General features: G+C 32.7%; 1 protein-coding gene across 25 annotated transcripts in view; it reads left to right on the top strand.

Moving 5' to 3' along the window:
* LOC120608233 (A disintegrin and metalloproteinase with thrombospondin motifs 6) overlaps positions 1–18,318 on the top strand; it is a 289,732-nt gene that overhangs the window by 213,907 nt on the left and 57,507 nt on the right. For 23 of the 25 annotated variants that reach the window (XR_005654347.1, XR_005654348.1, XR_005654349.1 and 20 more), the window contains 4 exons: positions 8,733–8,835; positions 14,683–14,816; positions 16,371–16,494; positions 17,005–17,085. Coding sequence is in view for 19 of the 25 variants with exons in the window: in XM_039870023.1 (XP_039725957.1) it covers positions 8,733–8,835; positions 14,683–14,816; positions 16,371–16,494; positions 17,005–17,085 (442 nt within the window). In the remaining 6 variants the exon portion in view is untranslated. Of the gene's footprint in view, positions 1–8,732; positions 8,836–14,682; positions 14,817–16,370; positions 16,495–17,004; positions 17,086–18,318 lie in introns of those variants that run through there. The other 2 variants (XR_005654352.1, XR_005654351.1) reach the window with 2 other exon arrangements.

Below are 18,318 nucleotides of genomic sequence, written 5' to 3'. Positions count from 1 at the left end.
AAGGATTCTCAAATCAGTGCCTAGGATGAGGTCACATCAGGCAGTCAAACAGCAAAAACACTAGGGTTCTCTATTTAATTTCATGAAGCTTTGGGGCTTGCACTGTGCTTCTCATTTATGCCCTCACGTATTTGATCGATCCTACTTGCATTCCTTTAAGATCTTGCAACCCATTACACATAGCCTATCAGTTTTCCACGTAGTATAGCATCTTGGACCCTCTTGTTTCTGTGACTGACCAGCTGGTACTATAGATTACTTCTTAGATCTTATGTTTTTACATATAATAATAATTACCATTATTCTAACTCTCTGATTAGAATAGAGTTAGCTTCATTAAAATCACAACTGAAAAATAAAATAAAATAGAAAATCACAGGGAAAGGAAAATAATAGACAACTGGGATCAATACCTTAAATATGTACCACAAGTTCCTTCCACTTGCTAAAGGTGGGCCACAGATTTTGCCCTGAGTTTCCTAGTGACCTGAGTAAAGAGGCAAACACTATCACCTCATAATGCCTGGTAGCCATTACCAAAAAAGACATAGCCACAAAGGAACACTTTATTATTTTGAAGTTTCAGTAACTCCTATGTGGATCCCTACACTGTGGTAAATCAGATTAAACATACAAGGTTGACAGTACTCTTTTTGCTTAGGTTAGAGGAGAAATTAGAACCTAGAACTAATGTAGGCCAAACAAAAGTAGCTAGCACAAAAACAAGATAGTCACAGCTTCTCCCTGATTTTATTCCCGCCACAGACATTTGCAGAATTTAGCAGTGGTAGAAGAAAAAAGCTCCCATTAACTTCTGTCCCACTTACCCCAGTTTCAAAGAGATCCACAAAGATAGAAGAGGCAACCTACAAAGAAAAGAAAAATCTCAATTTTTAAATATTTTTTAAAAGATCTGAAAAGGATCTCTGGCTATAAAATTGTCCTGACCACTCTCAACAACAGCATAACCAGTCTAGAGGCCAAAAATATTTACACACTAGATTCTGAGGCATCACCACTGATCATACTCAAAAGCCTTCATAAGCATCTAGACAAGGACTCTTTCTTTGACATCTGCCTGATGGTCTCCAGAACAGAATAGCTGGTAAACACAATAGCTACAGCAGGAACAACTGAATATGCTTTCTATCTTAAAGCTACTGAGAAAGAGGACCATTTATTAAAGACACATAGGAGAATTGGATGAAGTTTGGTCTCACTGTTAAACCAGGAACTACAACAGAATATTTGTGATCATAAGCTAATCTCATAGACATGGCCCTGTGGAACTTGGGTTTGGGGAACAGAATTTTATGGAAGTAATGATTCTAAAAGTTCACTAGCTCAGGACACAGAGATAAATGATTGATAAGGTCCTGACAATTTTTCTAAATGTACAAAGGTAGGATGTAACATGATGGTCTGATGGTTTCATTATGAGAAGTAAAGCCCCCAGATCTATGCTCAACCAGCCAAAAAGTGTTTGCTCAAGAACTGCTCAAAAAATATACTTTTGATTATTATGTGTATGGAAACTCCTTTTTATTGACAGAAAAGAATATTGAATATTAATCAGACATTTCTCCTTTCCTTAGCCATTTTCATTCCAGTGACTTAAAACTGTCATGCAAAATCTTCTAAGAGAGTAAACATTGGTGTACATAGTGTAACTATTTTAAACAGCAGAATTTATCGGTGTTGTGAATACCTTACTTGATAACTTGATTTTTGTAAAGGGTAAAAATGTAGTTATATTGTTTACAAGCCAAATTTCATATCAAAGCCTAAAGAAGAAATATTAGCTACTGTGAAAAGGATTTTTCTACATTCTAAAAGACTTTTCTGATGTTATTTAGCTGTTTTCCAAAACTGAGAAAATCCTTGTATTTTTCCTGTTTTATATTATTTGTGATTTTTGTGTCTGCCTGACAAAGTGACAGGCATAGAACTTCTGGTGAAAAACCTAAGCTCCACTTTTGCTGAGGTGGAAAGTCATATTAGTCTTGCATCTTAAATATCGCATTTCCCTCCTTTACATTATGCATCAAAACTGTAAAAAATTATGGAGTCAAAGGGATTTTCCAGGTCATCAGTGGTCTATTCTAAAATTTAAGCATAGATTGTATAGTACCTGGGGTATTTTCTCAAGCAGCTTTGCCAGAGGGACATGCTGTTTTGCAATTTTTTTCTTCTTCGATCCATTGTTTAAAGTCATTAAACAGTGATTGCCTTGATTATGGTACACAGGAAAGGTATAGCCTATATTTTGAAGTAGGATTATAGTGAATAAAATATGGGCTTTGGATTCAGACTGATTTACGTTTAAATCCTGATTGTAACACTAGTTGCTATTTGACCTTGCAAAACACCTAACCTCACTAAACTTTAGGAAACTCCTGTATAAATTGAGTATGACTATGAAACTTGCAGAGTTTTTTGAGAATTAATAAGAAGTAACGTATAAAACATCTAGTGCTACTCCTAATACTTAATCTGTATTCCATATAGTGTAGCTATTATATACATTTACGTTTTGTAGATTAAAAAGTACTTTCATGCATAACTTCATTAAATCTTCACATCGCTCTTATAGAGAAAAAGGATGAGTAATTTTTTAAAGTATTTTTTAAACGAGGCACTAAAGCTCAGCAACAGGCTAGTACCACAGAAAAGATTCAGTAAGATACAGAATTTCTGAGTACTGATCTAGAGCTCATATAACAGATATAGCCCTTGGGAGGTGGGTGTGGCAAGGTAAGCTTCTCTGAAAGAGTTTGGTCACCTTTGACATTGTCATACTTCCAGTCTGACCTTACCCTGCATCAGAACCAGATAGCTGAGAACATTCTGAAACTACAGACCTTGCCCCCAGGGAGAGGTGTGGGGTAAGTGATGACAAGGTACAGGGTTGATCCGTTAACTAACAGTGTTATAACTGTGTCCCAAATTATAATTAGAAAACAAATATACACGCAATAGAGCTTGCTTGTTTATTTTGTTCTTAAAAGGGATGTTTTAAAAATTTCATAGTAAATGTTTGTTTCTTAACATTTTTATTGGCTTAGGGGAAAGGGTTATGCTATGGATAGATGGCATTTTAGTTAAATTCAGACTATACACAACATATTAAAAATCACTTTAATTTTGAAAGCTTGCATAGAAGATTATCATATCAAATATGTCAGCTAGATTCAAGCTTGTGTGGACAATGTAGACTTATCAGGCTTTTGTTTTCATTTTCTTTAAAAATGTACAGTGAAAAAAAATCAGAAAACATGTGGGGGAAGAAAAGATAAGGTTGAATCAAAACTGGGGTTGCAAAGATTCACTGCTTGCATTGAACACAACATTTAACTTTGGAAATGCCCTTATGAATTACTTTAATGAGATAATCAAACAGTACTTGATAACTAGGAAGTCAGCAATTTTGTTTGCAACTTGTAAGAGAGGGGATAGAAGCAAGGCATTTGTTAGTCCATGTGGCATGTTTTCTGTAATTTAGAAAAAGATACCTGTCTGGGTGAAGATACAGAAACATGTCCCTTTATCACAGTCCCATGTCAAGTACATAACTTGCTAAGCAGAGCAGGGGTTGGAGTTCAAACTCCAAATATCTTTCCTCAACTAACTGAGTAGAACTAACTAAGATTATGTAGCTCTCCTGGAGAGGAAGAAGAGAATTGAATTTTGAGAGTGTAGAAGGTTGGTTTAGTGTAATAGTGAAGAAGTAAAAGTGCATTTGGTGTAAATGCAAGAAAGGAAAAAGAAGCAGAAGGTGGGAAAGAGATCAAGGCTGTAGAAGAACAAAATGCCAATTTTTTTCAATTTTCAGTTTTCGTTGAGGCATAGGAATGCTAGCATCTTCCCACTGCCCACCTTCTTAAGAAAGAGGAGAGAAGAGGAGAGGTAAAGCAGAAAAAGTTTTCATTCAGTCTGCTCTTCACTCTTTGTTACTCATTAGACATAGTGCAGTACTTACAGAATTTTCCTCATTTGCAAAACATTTGGGGATTATTTTCCTTAAAGGTAAGGACATTTTGGATGTATTTTGCAAATGAAAGAAAGAAGGCACAAAGGGATTCTGGAACAAGGTCACCCTATTCTTTGGGACAAAACCAGGATTAGAACCCCAGTAATAGAAATGCCACTGGAAAGTGTGTCAGCAGAAAGTGAGATTTCTTTCGATAGCAGTTTTTATGCCCCAGTGAATTATTCTTTTTTTAGATTCATCGACCAATAAAGTATTAAGTTTAGTCAAAAGGAGATGCTTTTATACTATCAGTAAAATTGGAAGCATAGGATAGTCTATAGAATCTGCTAACAAACAACACAGATCTCTGGGGGAAAATGGTGATAAAGATGATAGTATTCATTTCTTTTTGTTTCTCTGAAAATACTAAGATCAAAAGATGCTGAGATCTACAGCTTTGCTCTCTGGATTTATGTGGGGCCCTGCTGGTTGCTTTTTAAAAGGAGAGGATGCTTGATTAGTGTTAACACCAGGGGGCTGAAAACCTGTCAGGCTTTACATAAAAAATTTGTTGCTTATGCCCAGTTTTCTGTTAGGGTTTCTGCATAGTGTCAGCATTTATAATCCCTAAGTAATTTAAAAGAATTACTCCTTAAACTCTTTATTATTCTTAAACAAAAACATATTTCATGTAATTTTTTTCTTAAGAAATGACTCCTTTTCTTTGATTACTGTCATTCTTTGGAACCAGCATATACAGCTCCTACTGAGTTTATTTCTAATCAACACAAATTCATAACATTCACTGAAAGAAACATTGGAATCAGGAGAACAGAACACTAGCTTGACATAGTCTAGAAACAGAAAAACATGTGATCAAGTCCCTAAGTCTACTTTAATTCCCTTAAGCCTTTCCATCTTCTATGCTAGTCTATGAACATCTTCAACAGACTCCTGCCTCAGGGCCTTTGCATTTACTGTTTCCTGGAATACTCTTTTTACAGATATATACATAAGTCACTTTCGCAGTTTCTTCTAACTCTGTTCAAGCACCACCTTATCCAAGAGAATTTCTCTGACCATACTTGTAAAAACAACTTCCCTCCACCTCACTATCGATCTCTCTCACATGCTTTATTTTTATTCTTTCTTGTCTTCAACTACAGTGAGTGCCAAAAAAACAGGGACCTTATCTGTTTTGCTTATTGCCTTATCTCTAGAGCCTAGATTATATGTGACACATAGTAAGCATTTTATATATATTTGCTGAACAAAAGAAAGACACTTAAGGCCAGCTCTTGGTGCCTTGTTTTAAGAGGTCTAATTCAGCCTACTAATTTCTTCTTCTTCTCCTTCTTCGTCATCATCATCATTATTATTGATGGTTGTATCAGTAAAGATCCAACCATAACAATATAAACCATTCTGAATATTTAAATAGAGGGAATTTAATGCAAAGGATTGATTACATGAGTGATAGAAGAGACTGACAAGCCAATAGATCAACGTCAGCAGGAAAATTCCACCACTCCATCCAGGAAGGAGTTAGTTTTATCAGAGTCCAGAGGTGAGAATCCAACAGCAGAAGCTGGAGCCATAGGATGAGATGGGAGTGGGAGCTTCTGTTGCCTAAAGCTGGAACCACAAAAAGATTCTATTTCTGCCTAAGATGCTGCCTGAGGTAGAGAGGAAATGAGAAAATTCTGTGGCTTCTCCCGCTAGTGTCTTCCATGGCCTGAACACAACAAGAAGTCAGCTGACACAGAAGCCTGGAAAAATGGAGTTTGCAGAGTTCTTTCCCCCAAAATGCAGAGCAGAGCAGGGAGAAGGTGAGGGACAAGTTTAAGGTTGCCTTAGACCCAAGACCAGCACAGCTGCTAATGGTTATTTCAAGAAAGCAAATGCCAGGTACAAAGCTAAACAGTTTACACGAATCCTCACCTATGAGGTAAATACTAGTATTATCCCCAGTTTACAGACAAGGCTTGGAAAGTTAAGTGCATTGCTCAAGGCCATGAATTAAATAAATGAGAAAGTTAGAGTTGAATCCAGGTCTGTCTTACTCCAAAATTCTTACTTTGGGCCCTTTCATTCTATAAAAGAAAAAAAAAGTAGCTTGGAGAAGATAAGAAACTTGCAGCTGGAAATGACAGCCCGAGTTACTCCTTTCAGGTTTTTGTATATCTTAGAGCACAAACCTTACGCTGTTATTGTAGCATTTAGAGAGTGTCCAGAGGAGTTGCCACTCCAATGAGGAAGGTGTCCTTGCAGCCTGAAACTAGTACTAAGCCACTTTTCTGTTTACTCTGTTGTAAAATGGGATTATTAATTACAACTACCTCACAGGAGTGCTGAGAGAGATTAAAAAGATATTACATCTAAAGATCTCTGCATGGTGTGCCACAGAGTAGGTACTTACTAAATGCTTGACTAATGCAAAGTAACTGTTAACATTTCTGTTGTGTTTACCTTTGGAGTGATTATCACAGGAAAAGAGTAGATCAGAAATTTTATAAAGTGTTATTCAAGTGCTTCATTAAATAGTAATATCCTCCCATAGACCTTTTACTGCTACTTAGGGGAATCCTTACAAGATAGTTAAGAATGAGATTTTTGTTTGTGAGTGAATAGCTCTCACAACACCTTAATTTGTTAATTCAGGGTTTTTTTTTATGTACCAGTGCTTTTCTATGAAATGTCATCTCCTCTTATGCTTCTATACAGTTTCTTTCTTTCATCTAGGATGGACTTTTCCCAACTATTCCCAACATATGACCTTTTCCTTCCTGTCTCCAAAGTTTTACTTGGCTTTATTAATAGTTTTTCCCCCTAGAAGTACTTTTCCTTTCTGAATCAGCTCGATTCCTATAATATTTTATAATGTTATAAAGAATAAGTATTTGTAATACTTTTATTATAATTATAATACGCTCAAGAGTTTGTTCCCCAGGAAATATTTCCTTAACCACATGACATATTGATGCGTACGCTGCCTATAAGCAAACTGTAGCGTGCCATCTTAGACTTATTGCCTGAAACAATGCTGTATTTCTGTTTGTGTCTTGTTTCTCCAACTAGATTGCAAGCCATGCTTGGATGAACTTTTAGGTGGTTGGTGCTTTACAGATACTTTAGGTTTATGTGAAAACTTGTAACTAGAGTCAAAAGCATTTGTATTTTTCAAAATTCATGATATTTCCTTAAAAGCTAGTCTTGCTGCATGACAAAGCTACTGACAAATTTAGTCCTGGTGTAAGATGCCCTGAAAATGGCTAGAAAAGGGAAATATTAGCATACCATAAAACAAAACCCATCTTTCTATATGATGCCGTATGTAGCCTTTGGTTAACAGTTACTTTACCTTTTTAAAAAAGTAAGAAAGGCAATTCGACAAGCAGAATCATTAGGTTTGGCACTGCAGTGTCATATTTTAATGTGCAGAAAAATACTTTTAAATGCAGGGCTCATAACAGAATGTAGACCTTCTACCCCTATTTCAGAGTCTAAGTCTTTGGACTTGATTTCATAGAAATTAGAACCACAGTATATAGGAAGTAATGATGACCGTGTAAATATTTGCGCATTGTGGTCTATTGTTTTTGCACTTGCTTCAAGGGACTGTTTGTGATATACTGTCCTCAGAAAACTATATAAAGTAAATGTAGAGATCCAAGGGAAGGTTGTAAAAAGTCCTCACAATGATCTCTGAGAGTTTCTGTAACATACTCATCATCTATTCACGATTAAGAATTTTATTAATGATTTGTTCTGTTCTTCCATATTTAAGGGGGATTTTTCTTGGTCATAGTTTCAAAAGCAGTAGCTTTGTGTTTTAGGTGCTATAGCAGCAGAACTCCAAAAGATAAGTCAAATTAGGTCATATTTCTTAAACAGTATGAGATATCATACTTTTTATTCTCTCTGAACTTAAATATTGAATTTAGGATGGCCCTGTGGTATAAGCTAGACCTAGCTAGATTGGCAAGATTTTCCTCTCTAAAAAATTCAGATAGAAGAAACATTCCAAAATTTTAAAAACAAACAATTCTCTCTTCACTCTTTTAACATCCTTCTCTCGCCTCCACCCAACGCATGTACATGTTTTGAACCAAATTAGTACTTTATTTTCTGCGATGTTAAAGATTAAATGTAAATCTTCATAAGTCTAAATTCCTTGAATTTAAAGGTGTTTAAACTTGAGGCCTAAACTAGCATTTTGCCCAGTTCATTCCATGTCTTAAAATATGGTTTTTCTCAGGGCTAGACAGTAAACAGCTATAGTAGTAGAGATCCAAACCACAATTAATAGTGCTGAATGTCATGTTACAAACCTGCCTCTTGATTCCTTAAAATAAAGAGCTGGGAGTAGCTGTGGCAACTGGACCTGAAATACTGCTACCAAAAAAAGATTTTGTGTTTTAGTTTCTTCACCTAGTTTTTATGTGCATTTATAAAGAGATACCTGATGGATTGATTGTAAAGTGGACCAAGACATGCATCTGAGTTATATGGAAACTGTCTAACACTTAACTTTGTTTAAATGGCTTCAGTTATTTCATTTTTGACTAAAATTACAATTCAGACACTGCAGTCTGAATACTGGTTGTAAAACAGTAAAGCAAATGCCAAAATTATAGCCAGAGAGTAAGGAAGGCAGTGAACTAATGTGATGGAGTTCAGGCAATTTTAATTTTAGGGACATTGTCCCTTGGTTTTGGAATTTTTCAACAATCGTACCATTTATGATTTTATTTCATTTTAGCCATGTCCTTTGGGGGCCCGAGATTTTCGAGAGAAACAGTGTGCAGACTTTGACAATATGCCTTTCCGTGGAAAGTATTATAACTGGAAACCCTATACTGGAGGTAATGTATAACCTGGCAGAGCATTCATCATGCTTGAGAGCTTTGAAAACATAAAAGAATATATAAATACGTACACACACATATTTCAACACATACTAGTAAAAATTAGTGCTTCAAGTCAAAGCAGGACAGCTCTTACAGTATCATAAAGGTCTTATGTTTTAGTTTCCCTCTAATAATGCTTATATTTTAGTACAAATAGCAAAAATCATTTTTAAAAACTTAATTCTGTACCAAGGTCCTGGAAAGGATATAAAATTAAATAATATTTTTGAATTCTTGAGACTTCCTTGAGGTTTATGGGCATCATATTATAACCATTTATAATCATAGAATATTTGAAATTATCATCCTAAAAACAAATTTATAACAATATGAATTAACTCAAAAGAAGCCAGGAAAATCTATTCTTTCTTGGAGTAAAGCCAAAGATCTTTACATAGGTTTCTATTTTCTTTTTTAGAATGTTATTTTTTGGAAAACAATTTTGGTCTTTAATTTGGGCATGCATCAAACATTAATTGTTTAGTAAGCACAAGAAGTTTTCTTACACTCCCAAAATATGAACTAAATTTTGTTAAAAGTTTTTTTTGGAAAACTGAATGTTCACTTAGAATTTTTGTTTGTTTTATGGACATCTTTGAAAATTTTTCAACATAGAACAATAAGTTTACTATGACAACTGTTTACTCACCACAACAATTCTACCGTTAACATTTTAGTATGCTTTTTTTATTACGTGTCTAGTCATCTCTCTATCTACTCATTATTCTATTTTTTTTTTTTCGGATGCATTTCAAATAAATAGTAGTTGTTTCCTCTAAGTCCTTCATCATGTATAACATTAACCCCAGTTTAATATTTATTTACTTTTTTCTTTCGAGGTAAGATTATGTACAAAGAAATGCATAAAACTTAACTGTACTTTCCCTGAGTTTTGACAAATGTATATATCTGTAAAACCCTATTGAAATATAGAACATTACCGTTACCTCCCAAATTCTCATAGTCCTCATAGTCAATATGCCTCCACCTACTTCTTCCAAGAGGCAACTGCTGTTCTGATGTATTTTTTTCCATAAATTAGTTTTGCCTGTTCCAGAAATTCATTTACATGAAATCATGTCATATTTACTCTTTTGTGCAAGCCTTCTTTAAGCCTAATGTTTTTGAGACCCATCAACATTATTACATGTATAAGTGCTTCATTCCTTTTTACTGCTAAGCAGTATTGTCTTGTAATAACCAGTTTGTTTTTCCATTCTGCTTTGATGGACATCTGGGGGTATTTCTAGTTTTCAACTGTTAGGAATAAACTGCTATGAATATTTGCATATAGGTCTTTATATGGGCATATGTTTTCATTTTTGGATAAATGCTTCGGGGTGGAATTGCTAGGCAATTGGGTAGATATGAGTTTAGCTTTAAAAGAAACTGCCAGATTTTTTTCCAAAGTCATTGTACCATATCACATTCCCACCAACAATGTTTGAGAGTTCTATTTGTTCCACATCCTTGCCAACATTTGGTATTTTCAGTCTTCTTCTAGTGGGTATATAATAATGTCTAATGTAATTTTAATGTGCATTTCTGATTATTGATTATGCTCAGCATGTTTTCATGCACTTGTCGACCATTTATTTATCTCCTTTTGTAAAGTGTTTCAATCCTTTGCCTATTTTTTAATTCATTATCTTTTTATTCTCTAGTGGTGGTCATTTATCAAATAACTTTTATGAATATTTTCTCACAGTCTTTGACTTTTCTGTTGCTTTTTAAATGGTATTTTAGATGAGTAAAGCATTTTAATTTTGATGAATTCTAATTTTTCAAGTTTTTATCTTATGGTTATTGTGTTCTATGTCCTATCTTAGAAATATTTGCCTAAATCAACTCAAGAAGATACTTTCTTGTATTTTCTTCTAACAGCCATGTTTTTGATTTTCACATTTAGATCCATGACCTAAAAATAATTTGGGGGTATGGTATATATTTGTAGTGTACTCATGGACTCTATTTTGTTTAATCAATTTATTTGTCAGCCTTTATTGCTGTAACTCTATAGTCTTGGACACAGGTAGTGTAAGTTTCTCCAACTCTGATCTTTTTTCCCAGAGTTCTTCAGATATTCTAAATGCTTTGCATTTCTATATAAATGTTAGAATTTATGGTTAATTTTTACAGAAAAATATGCTAGGCATATGATTGATGTTATCTTGAATCTATAGATCAATAAAGGGAGAACCGATAAATTTAAACATTAAATTTTCTAATTCATGAACATGGTATATATCTCCATGTATTTGTTTTCTTTAATTTCTCTCAGCTATGTTTTGTAGTTTTAGATGTACCACTTTTGTTAAATCTATTCCTGAGTAATTTATGTGTTCTGACACTATCGTAAATAAAAGTTTAAAATTTTTTACTTTTAATTTTTAGCTCTAGTACATAAAGATAAAGTTGATTTTTGTATATTAACTTTGTATTCTATTACCGTTCTAAATTCCCTTATTAGTTCTAATCACTGTTTTGTAGATTACTTAGGATTTTCTTGGTAAATAGTTATGTTATTTGGAAGTAGAAACTATTTCAATCTTTACATCTTTTATTTTCTTTTCTTGCCTTAATGCACTGGTTTGGCCCTTTGGTACAATTTGTACATGTGTTGATTATTATGTGATTATGTGATCTTTCTTATTCTGTTAATATGGTGAATTACTTGATAGATTTTATAATGTCAAACAAACATTTTATTCCCAGGGTAAACCCCATGTAGTCATGATTTATTTTTTTTTAATTTTATTGTACTTAATTGCTAATATTTTATTAAGAATGTTTGCATCCGTACTCATAAGGAATGCTAATTTCTAAATTATATTTTTGTCATATCTTTGATGAGTTTTTGATATCAGAGTTGCTCTTACTTCCAGAAATAGAATCCTTATTTATTTTGAAAGGGTTTGTAGGCTTGGTATTATTTATTCCTTAGAATAAATTTCACTAGTAAAATCACACAGGCTTGATATTTCATTTGTGAAAAAAATTATTTCATTACAGATTCAACTTCTTTAATATATATAGAGCTATTCAGATTTTTTTATTCTTATGTCAGATTTTGAATTTGTGTTTTCAAGTAATTTGTTAGCTTCATGTTATCTAATTCATTAACAGAAAATTGATCATAACATTATCTTATTATCCTGTTTAATATCTGTAGGATCTGTAGTGATGTGTTGTCTTTCACCTCTGATATTCATAATATGTGTTTTCTTTTTCTTCATCAATCTTACTGAAAATTACTTACTTGAAATTGAGATTTATCAATTTTATTAGTCTTTCGAAGAATTAACTTTTGGCTTTAGTACTCTTCTCTATTACTATCATTTCTTCTTTCGTTAATTTTTATTTCCAAATATTTGATATTCTCTAGATTTTTTGTTATTGATTTCCAATTCAATTCTATTATGGTCAGAGAATGCCCCATATGATTTAAATCTTTTTTAATTAATTGAGATTTGTTATGATACAGCTCGTTATCTATGTTGGTGAATGTTCTATGTATACTTGAAAAGGATGTGTTTTCTGCAATTGTTGAATCGTGTTCTATAGATATCAATGAAGTCTAATAGTGTTGTTCAAATCTTTCATGTTCTTTCTGATTATTTCTGCTCTAGTTCTTCTGAGAGAAGTATGTTAAAATCTTCAACTATTACATGGCTTCGCTTCCTTTTTTTTTTTAGTTTTTGTCTCATTTATTTTGAATCACTTCTATTAGGTGCTTATACATTTGGGATTGTTTTGTCTTACTGTATGAAGAGAAGAAGTAAGTGTCTGAAATAAATCACAGATTTAATTAGCATCTAGATAATTGCATACTGAATGAATTAATCCTCAATTCAAATAAGCTTTAACTAAAGGTAATTGATAATGTGACTTTCCATTTAGAGAATAATCTTAAATCCCTTCTTGAAATAATAGCAATACCTCTTCTGCAAACTCGCCATAGCAGAGGAATCTGAACACATCTTCAGCAGTTAAAAATGAGGAAATTTATTCCTATTATTATCATGTAGTGTAGTGTGGGCCAAGGAATACAACCATAGCATTTCTATTTCTTGCCTACCAAATACTACCTTACATAATATTAAAATTGAGTAAATGAAAGACTCATGTTCTCTTTTTAAAACCTGATACATAAAAAGCAATATTAAATTCCAAAGCATTACAATAAAAAATGGAAAAAGAACTACATTGAGTAGTAATGAAAAAAATCCCAGTAATATTCATGGAAATTTAGAGCAATTTTATTTATGAGAATCTTACAAAAATAGATATAAATACTTTGGTTATCAGTTCAGAAAGAAATTATTCTATTTGTTACTCGTTATTTCTGTGCTCAGTACAGCAAAATGTACCATTAACCTAAACCTAATAATAATATTATAGTTTGTATAGAAATTCTATAGACTGTAGACAAAGAAAATGGAAGAAAACATGAACTTAGGCCCAAGGTTGTGAACTGGCAGTCCAGGAATCAATTTTCACTTCCATACATGTTTTAGCTTCCTCAGTATTTTTGAAAACTTTGAGTCGCCAAGAAGAGTTTATATTTTTAAAATGTGGTTTTCCTCTTACCTAGAAAAAACAGGATGTCAGACAATATTGGTCAATCTTCTTGTAAGACGACAATCAGCTGTAACAGTGATCTTTCCTTCAGTGGAATGCTGTCTAACTTATCAATGTCTTCACTACTCACTTGGCTTCTCCTTTTACTTAACATACCTTCACTCTGCAGTAACTTTGTTTCTACCTTCACTGAGACCTAGGCATGTCATTTCATCTTTCTACCCTATTTTTTTTTATTAGAAGTAGTCTTCTTTATTTCAAAGAGAAATTTTATCAGCATAATTAGAATGAGACCAAAGTGTTTTAAACTTCATGGGATAAAGATCTAACATAAAATATTCTTAAATCATATTTTTGATCAATACTTACATATTTATAAATAGCTTTTTCATGCACTATTTTGAATAAAATAAATTTATATTTATTGCAACTTTTCTAGTATACTATGAGGTTATGATATGTACTCTGCTCATTGTTTTAAATGGCTATTTATGCCTATTTTTCACGTCAACCTTAAAAAAAACAAATTTCAATGACTAAATGAAAATGCTCAAGTTACTATATGCATTTATTCGCAAAATAAAATTTGATGTTATTTTAACAATTTAATTTTAATGCTGTATGTAATATTTATCTTCAGTTATTAATCTCATAAGAATTATTCAAATTTAATGCTATGTAATTTTATCTTTGATTTGCTAATCTGGTAATAATATCTCCATGCTAAAGCCATGTTCATGGAATATGATATGTTTAAAACAGGTACAAATTTAGTTTTATTTTACAACTACCATATCCCTGCTTTTTGTACCAGCTTCAGTAACAAGTTACACATGTTGCAGGAATTCCTATTTGTAATATGAGGTTATTGTCTCAAGCCTCCTTAAACTTTATTTCCTTAATTCTTTTTTTAAAATAGTTCTTAATTCATTTATTTTTTTTCAACATTCAGTACCTCCACTGTGATCTCTTTTGACTGAAAATATATCAGAAATACCTAAAAATTTAAACTTTAAAATTGCTTAGCGGGTCCTTCATCAGGTTACACAACCAATGAAAATAAACATGAGCATTTAACAAAGGAGGAAAGAAGCACACACATCGAGGTATATGGTCAGAGAGTGATGTCTGCATGAATTGTAAATTTGCTGTGGATAATATCGAATCACTGTTCCTTAAGAGAACCACTTCATTTATTTCTTTTCTACTATATTTGTCCAGGTGGGGTAAAACCTTGTGCACTAAACTGCTTGGCAGAAGGTTACAATTTCTACACTGAACGTGCTCCTGCGGTGATTGATGGGACTCAGTGCAATGCGGATTCACTGGATATCTGTATCAATGGAGAATGCAAGGTTGCTCAGATTATGAATGTCACTCCTTTTTGTTGGGGTTTTTGAGAGTTTTCTCTTTTTCTTTAGATAGTAGCACCTAATTAATATCATACTCAGTTATAATAAAGCTATGTTTGAAAGAAATTCATTTTCTAATAAGGATGACTATATATATTTAAAGGTAGAATGATCCATTAATATTCAAGTACCATGCAAATGTGATTTATTCTGGTGTTCTAGTTATATTTATAGTGGTTTCTTGAGCTACGAAAATATTTTGGACTTTAATTTCTGTTACTCAGATTCTGTTCCATTTACAAACAAAATGATAGAAAAAGAGGGGATGAGAATTCAGTTCTTATTCATATGGCTACCATATGTTCTCAATGGAAGATAATTTGATATATTTCATAGCATAATTTTCCTCAAAGTGTGAAAAAGCTATGTTTCTCATACTTTGTCTCCTTTTAAAACATTTACAATGGTTTTCATTATAGAGTTAGTCTTAACCTTATTAAAGAATTTACCCTGGAGAATTAGCCAGATTGGTTGGAAGTTGTGGGAGAAAATTCATGCTCTTTTTCTAGAGCTGTATAAGAATGTTATCATAATAAGAAAAGCCATGAAAACTACTATTCTCAATTTTTTCCTTGTTTTTCTTTTACTTATAAAGAGAAGCACAAAACCATGTCCCAGGAACTGAGAAAGAAGAGATAAAAACTGTCTGTTTTAGTTAATCTCATAACTTCTTATGAAATTCTCTGTCTTTTGACTACTAGCTTTCAAATACATATGATACTCTTGTGTGGGTTGAGGAGGATGGGGTGGGAGGGGGATGTGTGGGTGGATGTGTTTACCTGAGGAAGAGGTTTTTGTGACAGTATTAAAATTTTTTTAGATAACAATGACCGAGGTACAGGTTTTATTCAAATTACATGCCTGGTGTCAGTGGCTAAATATCAAATATATAAATTCAAGTGCCAAAATATATACTAAAATATATAAAAATCCACATTTCTATGATTAAATGTAAAATCAAAATGTAGAATTTAATGCTTACATCTTCTTTTTGTTTATGGGAGTTTTATTCGGCTAGTGGATACAGGTATTCGTTTTTAAAGATTTACCCAGACGTAAATTCTACAATTAATCCTTGACAATATAATTGGATATCCAAAAGAGCCAGGGGTTTAGAATAGACTATAATGCTTCTGTATCGTACCAAATGCCATTTTTCTTAGTTCTTACATTTCTTGATTTAGAGTATAAGTAAGAGTCCATTGCTAACAAATTATAATTTTTTAAGAATTGGAGCAAATAACTATAAATGAAGAAGAAATCTCGAATAGAAATATAGGCATACATTCCTGGGGAATTAGAATTTTTTTCTTTAAACTTATGTGTTGTGAAATGTTAACTAGAACTTACTGGAGAGTGAAGGTAAAAGTGGAAAAAGGAAAGTATTTCCTGTTCTGTTTTCCTTTACTGGAAAAACAACTAAATAAACAAGTTATATTTGCTTGTTTAGTAAGATTTCCTCTTTTTGACACACTGAATATTCTTCTCTGTTTTCAGCATGTAGGTTGTGATAATATTTTGGGATCCGATGCTAGGGAAGATAGATGTCGAGTCTGTGGAGGGGATGGAAGCACGTGTGATGCCGTTGAAGGATTCTTCAATGATTCGTTGCCCAGAGGAGGTGAGCGTGTAAAGAAAACTCTTCTTCGTATCTCTGGTGTGCTTGAAATAACCAAAGATTTGATTCCCCCTCCCTTATTTTTAAATTTCTTTAGTTAGGCAGACATTGTTTTTTCCCCAAATTGCTTTCATTCTTTTAAGTATTAAATGTGGCTTCATGTAAGATGTTTTAAGTAAATATTATTCCCTTTCTACCTGACTTTATTTAGCCCCATTTCTTTAAAATGGGAATTCCCACAGAGCCATGGTTGAGGAGAAAAAAAGATATGAACTAATTTATACATGTTGAGGCTTTAATGCTATCTTGAAATAATTTTAGAGGAAAAGAAAAATACTAGAGATATTCATGAACCCAAAGGAGAATTTGCCCATATTTCATAATTTACAAAGTGAAAAGTCAAAGCCTAGATGGAAGGATAAGGAAACTGTTGTTACCAAGTGGTGACTAATTACTCCTTTTCTGGCTGAGGCTGCAGAATCTACTTATTACTGGCTATCTTCTGTGTTCCAGGCTACATGGAAGTCGTACAGATACCAAGAGGCTCTGTTCATATTGAAGTCAGAGAAGTGGCCATGTCAAAGAACTACATTGGTAAGTAGCATATCTTGCTAGATTTTAAAAATTTACAAGGAGGGGCAGCACAGTATCATGAAGGGAAAGACATACTGCTTTGGGGTGAACACTTCCATGTCAAAATGAAGTAGGTTCCAAGTTTTATAGGACCACATGTACAAACTAAAAAGAGTTAGTGTTTTATAGCTTACTCTTCACTGGGTTGATTATTTGATTTTTAAATTCAATTTTATAGGGGTATAATTTACATATAATAAAAATAAATTAATTTTAAGTGAACATTTCAAAGAGTATTATCATTTACATGTATGTATATGTACCACAACCAAGAATTAGAACATTGCTGTGATTCTAAAACATTCTCTTATTTGCCTTTTCAGTCAAATCCTCCAGCCTTATCCTCAGACCAACATTAATCTCTTGTCTGACTTATGTTTTTAATTTTATTTGTCTGGAATTTCACAAAATGGAACAATACAGTATACACTCTTACATCTGGCTTTTTTTCATTCAGCATGTTTTTGAGATTCATCTATATTGCTGAGTATATCTGAAGATCACTCCTTTTTATTGTTAAATAATATCCTAATATGTGGATATATCATAATTTGTTTCTCCATTCACTTATTGATTGGTATTCAGGTCATTTTCAGGTTTTGACCATTATGAATGAAGCTTCTTTGAACACTTATAGACAAGCTTTGTATAGACATATATTTTCATTTCTCCTGGATAAAAGCCTAGGCTAGGTTATATGATAAGTATATATTTAATTTTATAAGAAATTACTAAACTCTTTTTCAAAGTGGTTGTATAATTTATATTCCCACCAGTAATGTAAAAGAGTTCCTGTTGCTCTACATCCTTGTCAGAATTGTCAGTCTTTCTAATTTTACCTATACTGATATCTTTACCTATACTGAAATACGAAGTATCTTAACAAATATTTTGCCTATTTAAAAAATGTTTATCAAATGATAAGTTCTTTATGTATTCTATACAAGTCTTTGTTCAGATATATGTTTTAGAAATACTTTCTCCCAGTCAGTGGTTTACTTCTTATTCTTAATTGTGTCTTTTAATTTTCATGAAATCTAATTTATTAAATTTTTTATGGTTTATGCTTTCATGTCCTACCTTAGAAATTTTGCCTACTCCAAGGCTGCAAATATTGTCTTCGATGTTTCCTCAAGAAATTATACTTTTAGCTTTTATGTTTAGATATATGGTCCATTTGAGTTTTCATAGAAG

This window comes from Pteropus medius, unplaced genomic scaffold (genome assembly GCF_902729225.1).
Source record: "Pteropus medius unplaced genomic scaffold, Ma_sr-lr_union100, whole genome shotgun sequence".
In the NCBI taxonomy this organism is placed as follows: Eukaryota; Metazoa; Chordata; class Mammalia; order Chiroptera; family Pteropodidae; genus Pteropus; species Pteropus medius.
Note: the sequence above shows the minus strand (reverse complement) of the source record. Positions and strands in the feature narration are given on the sequence as shown.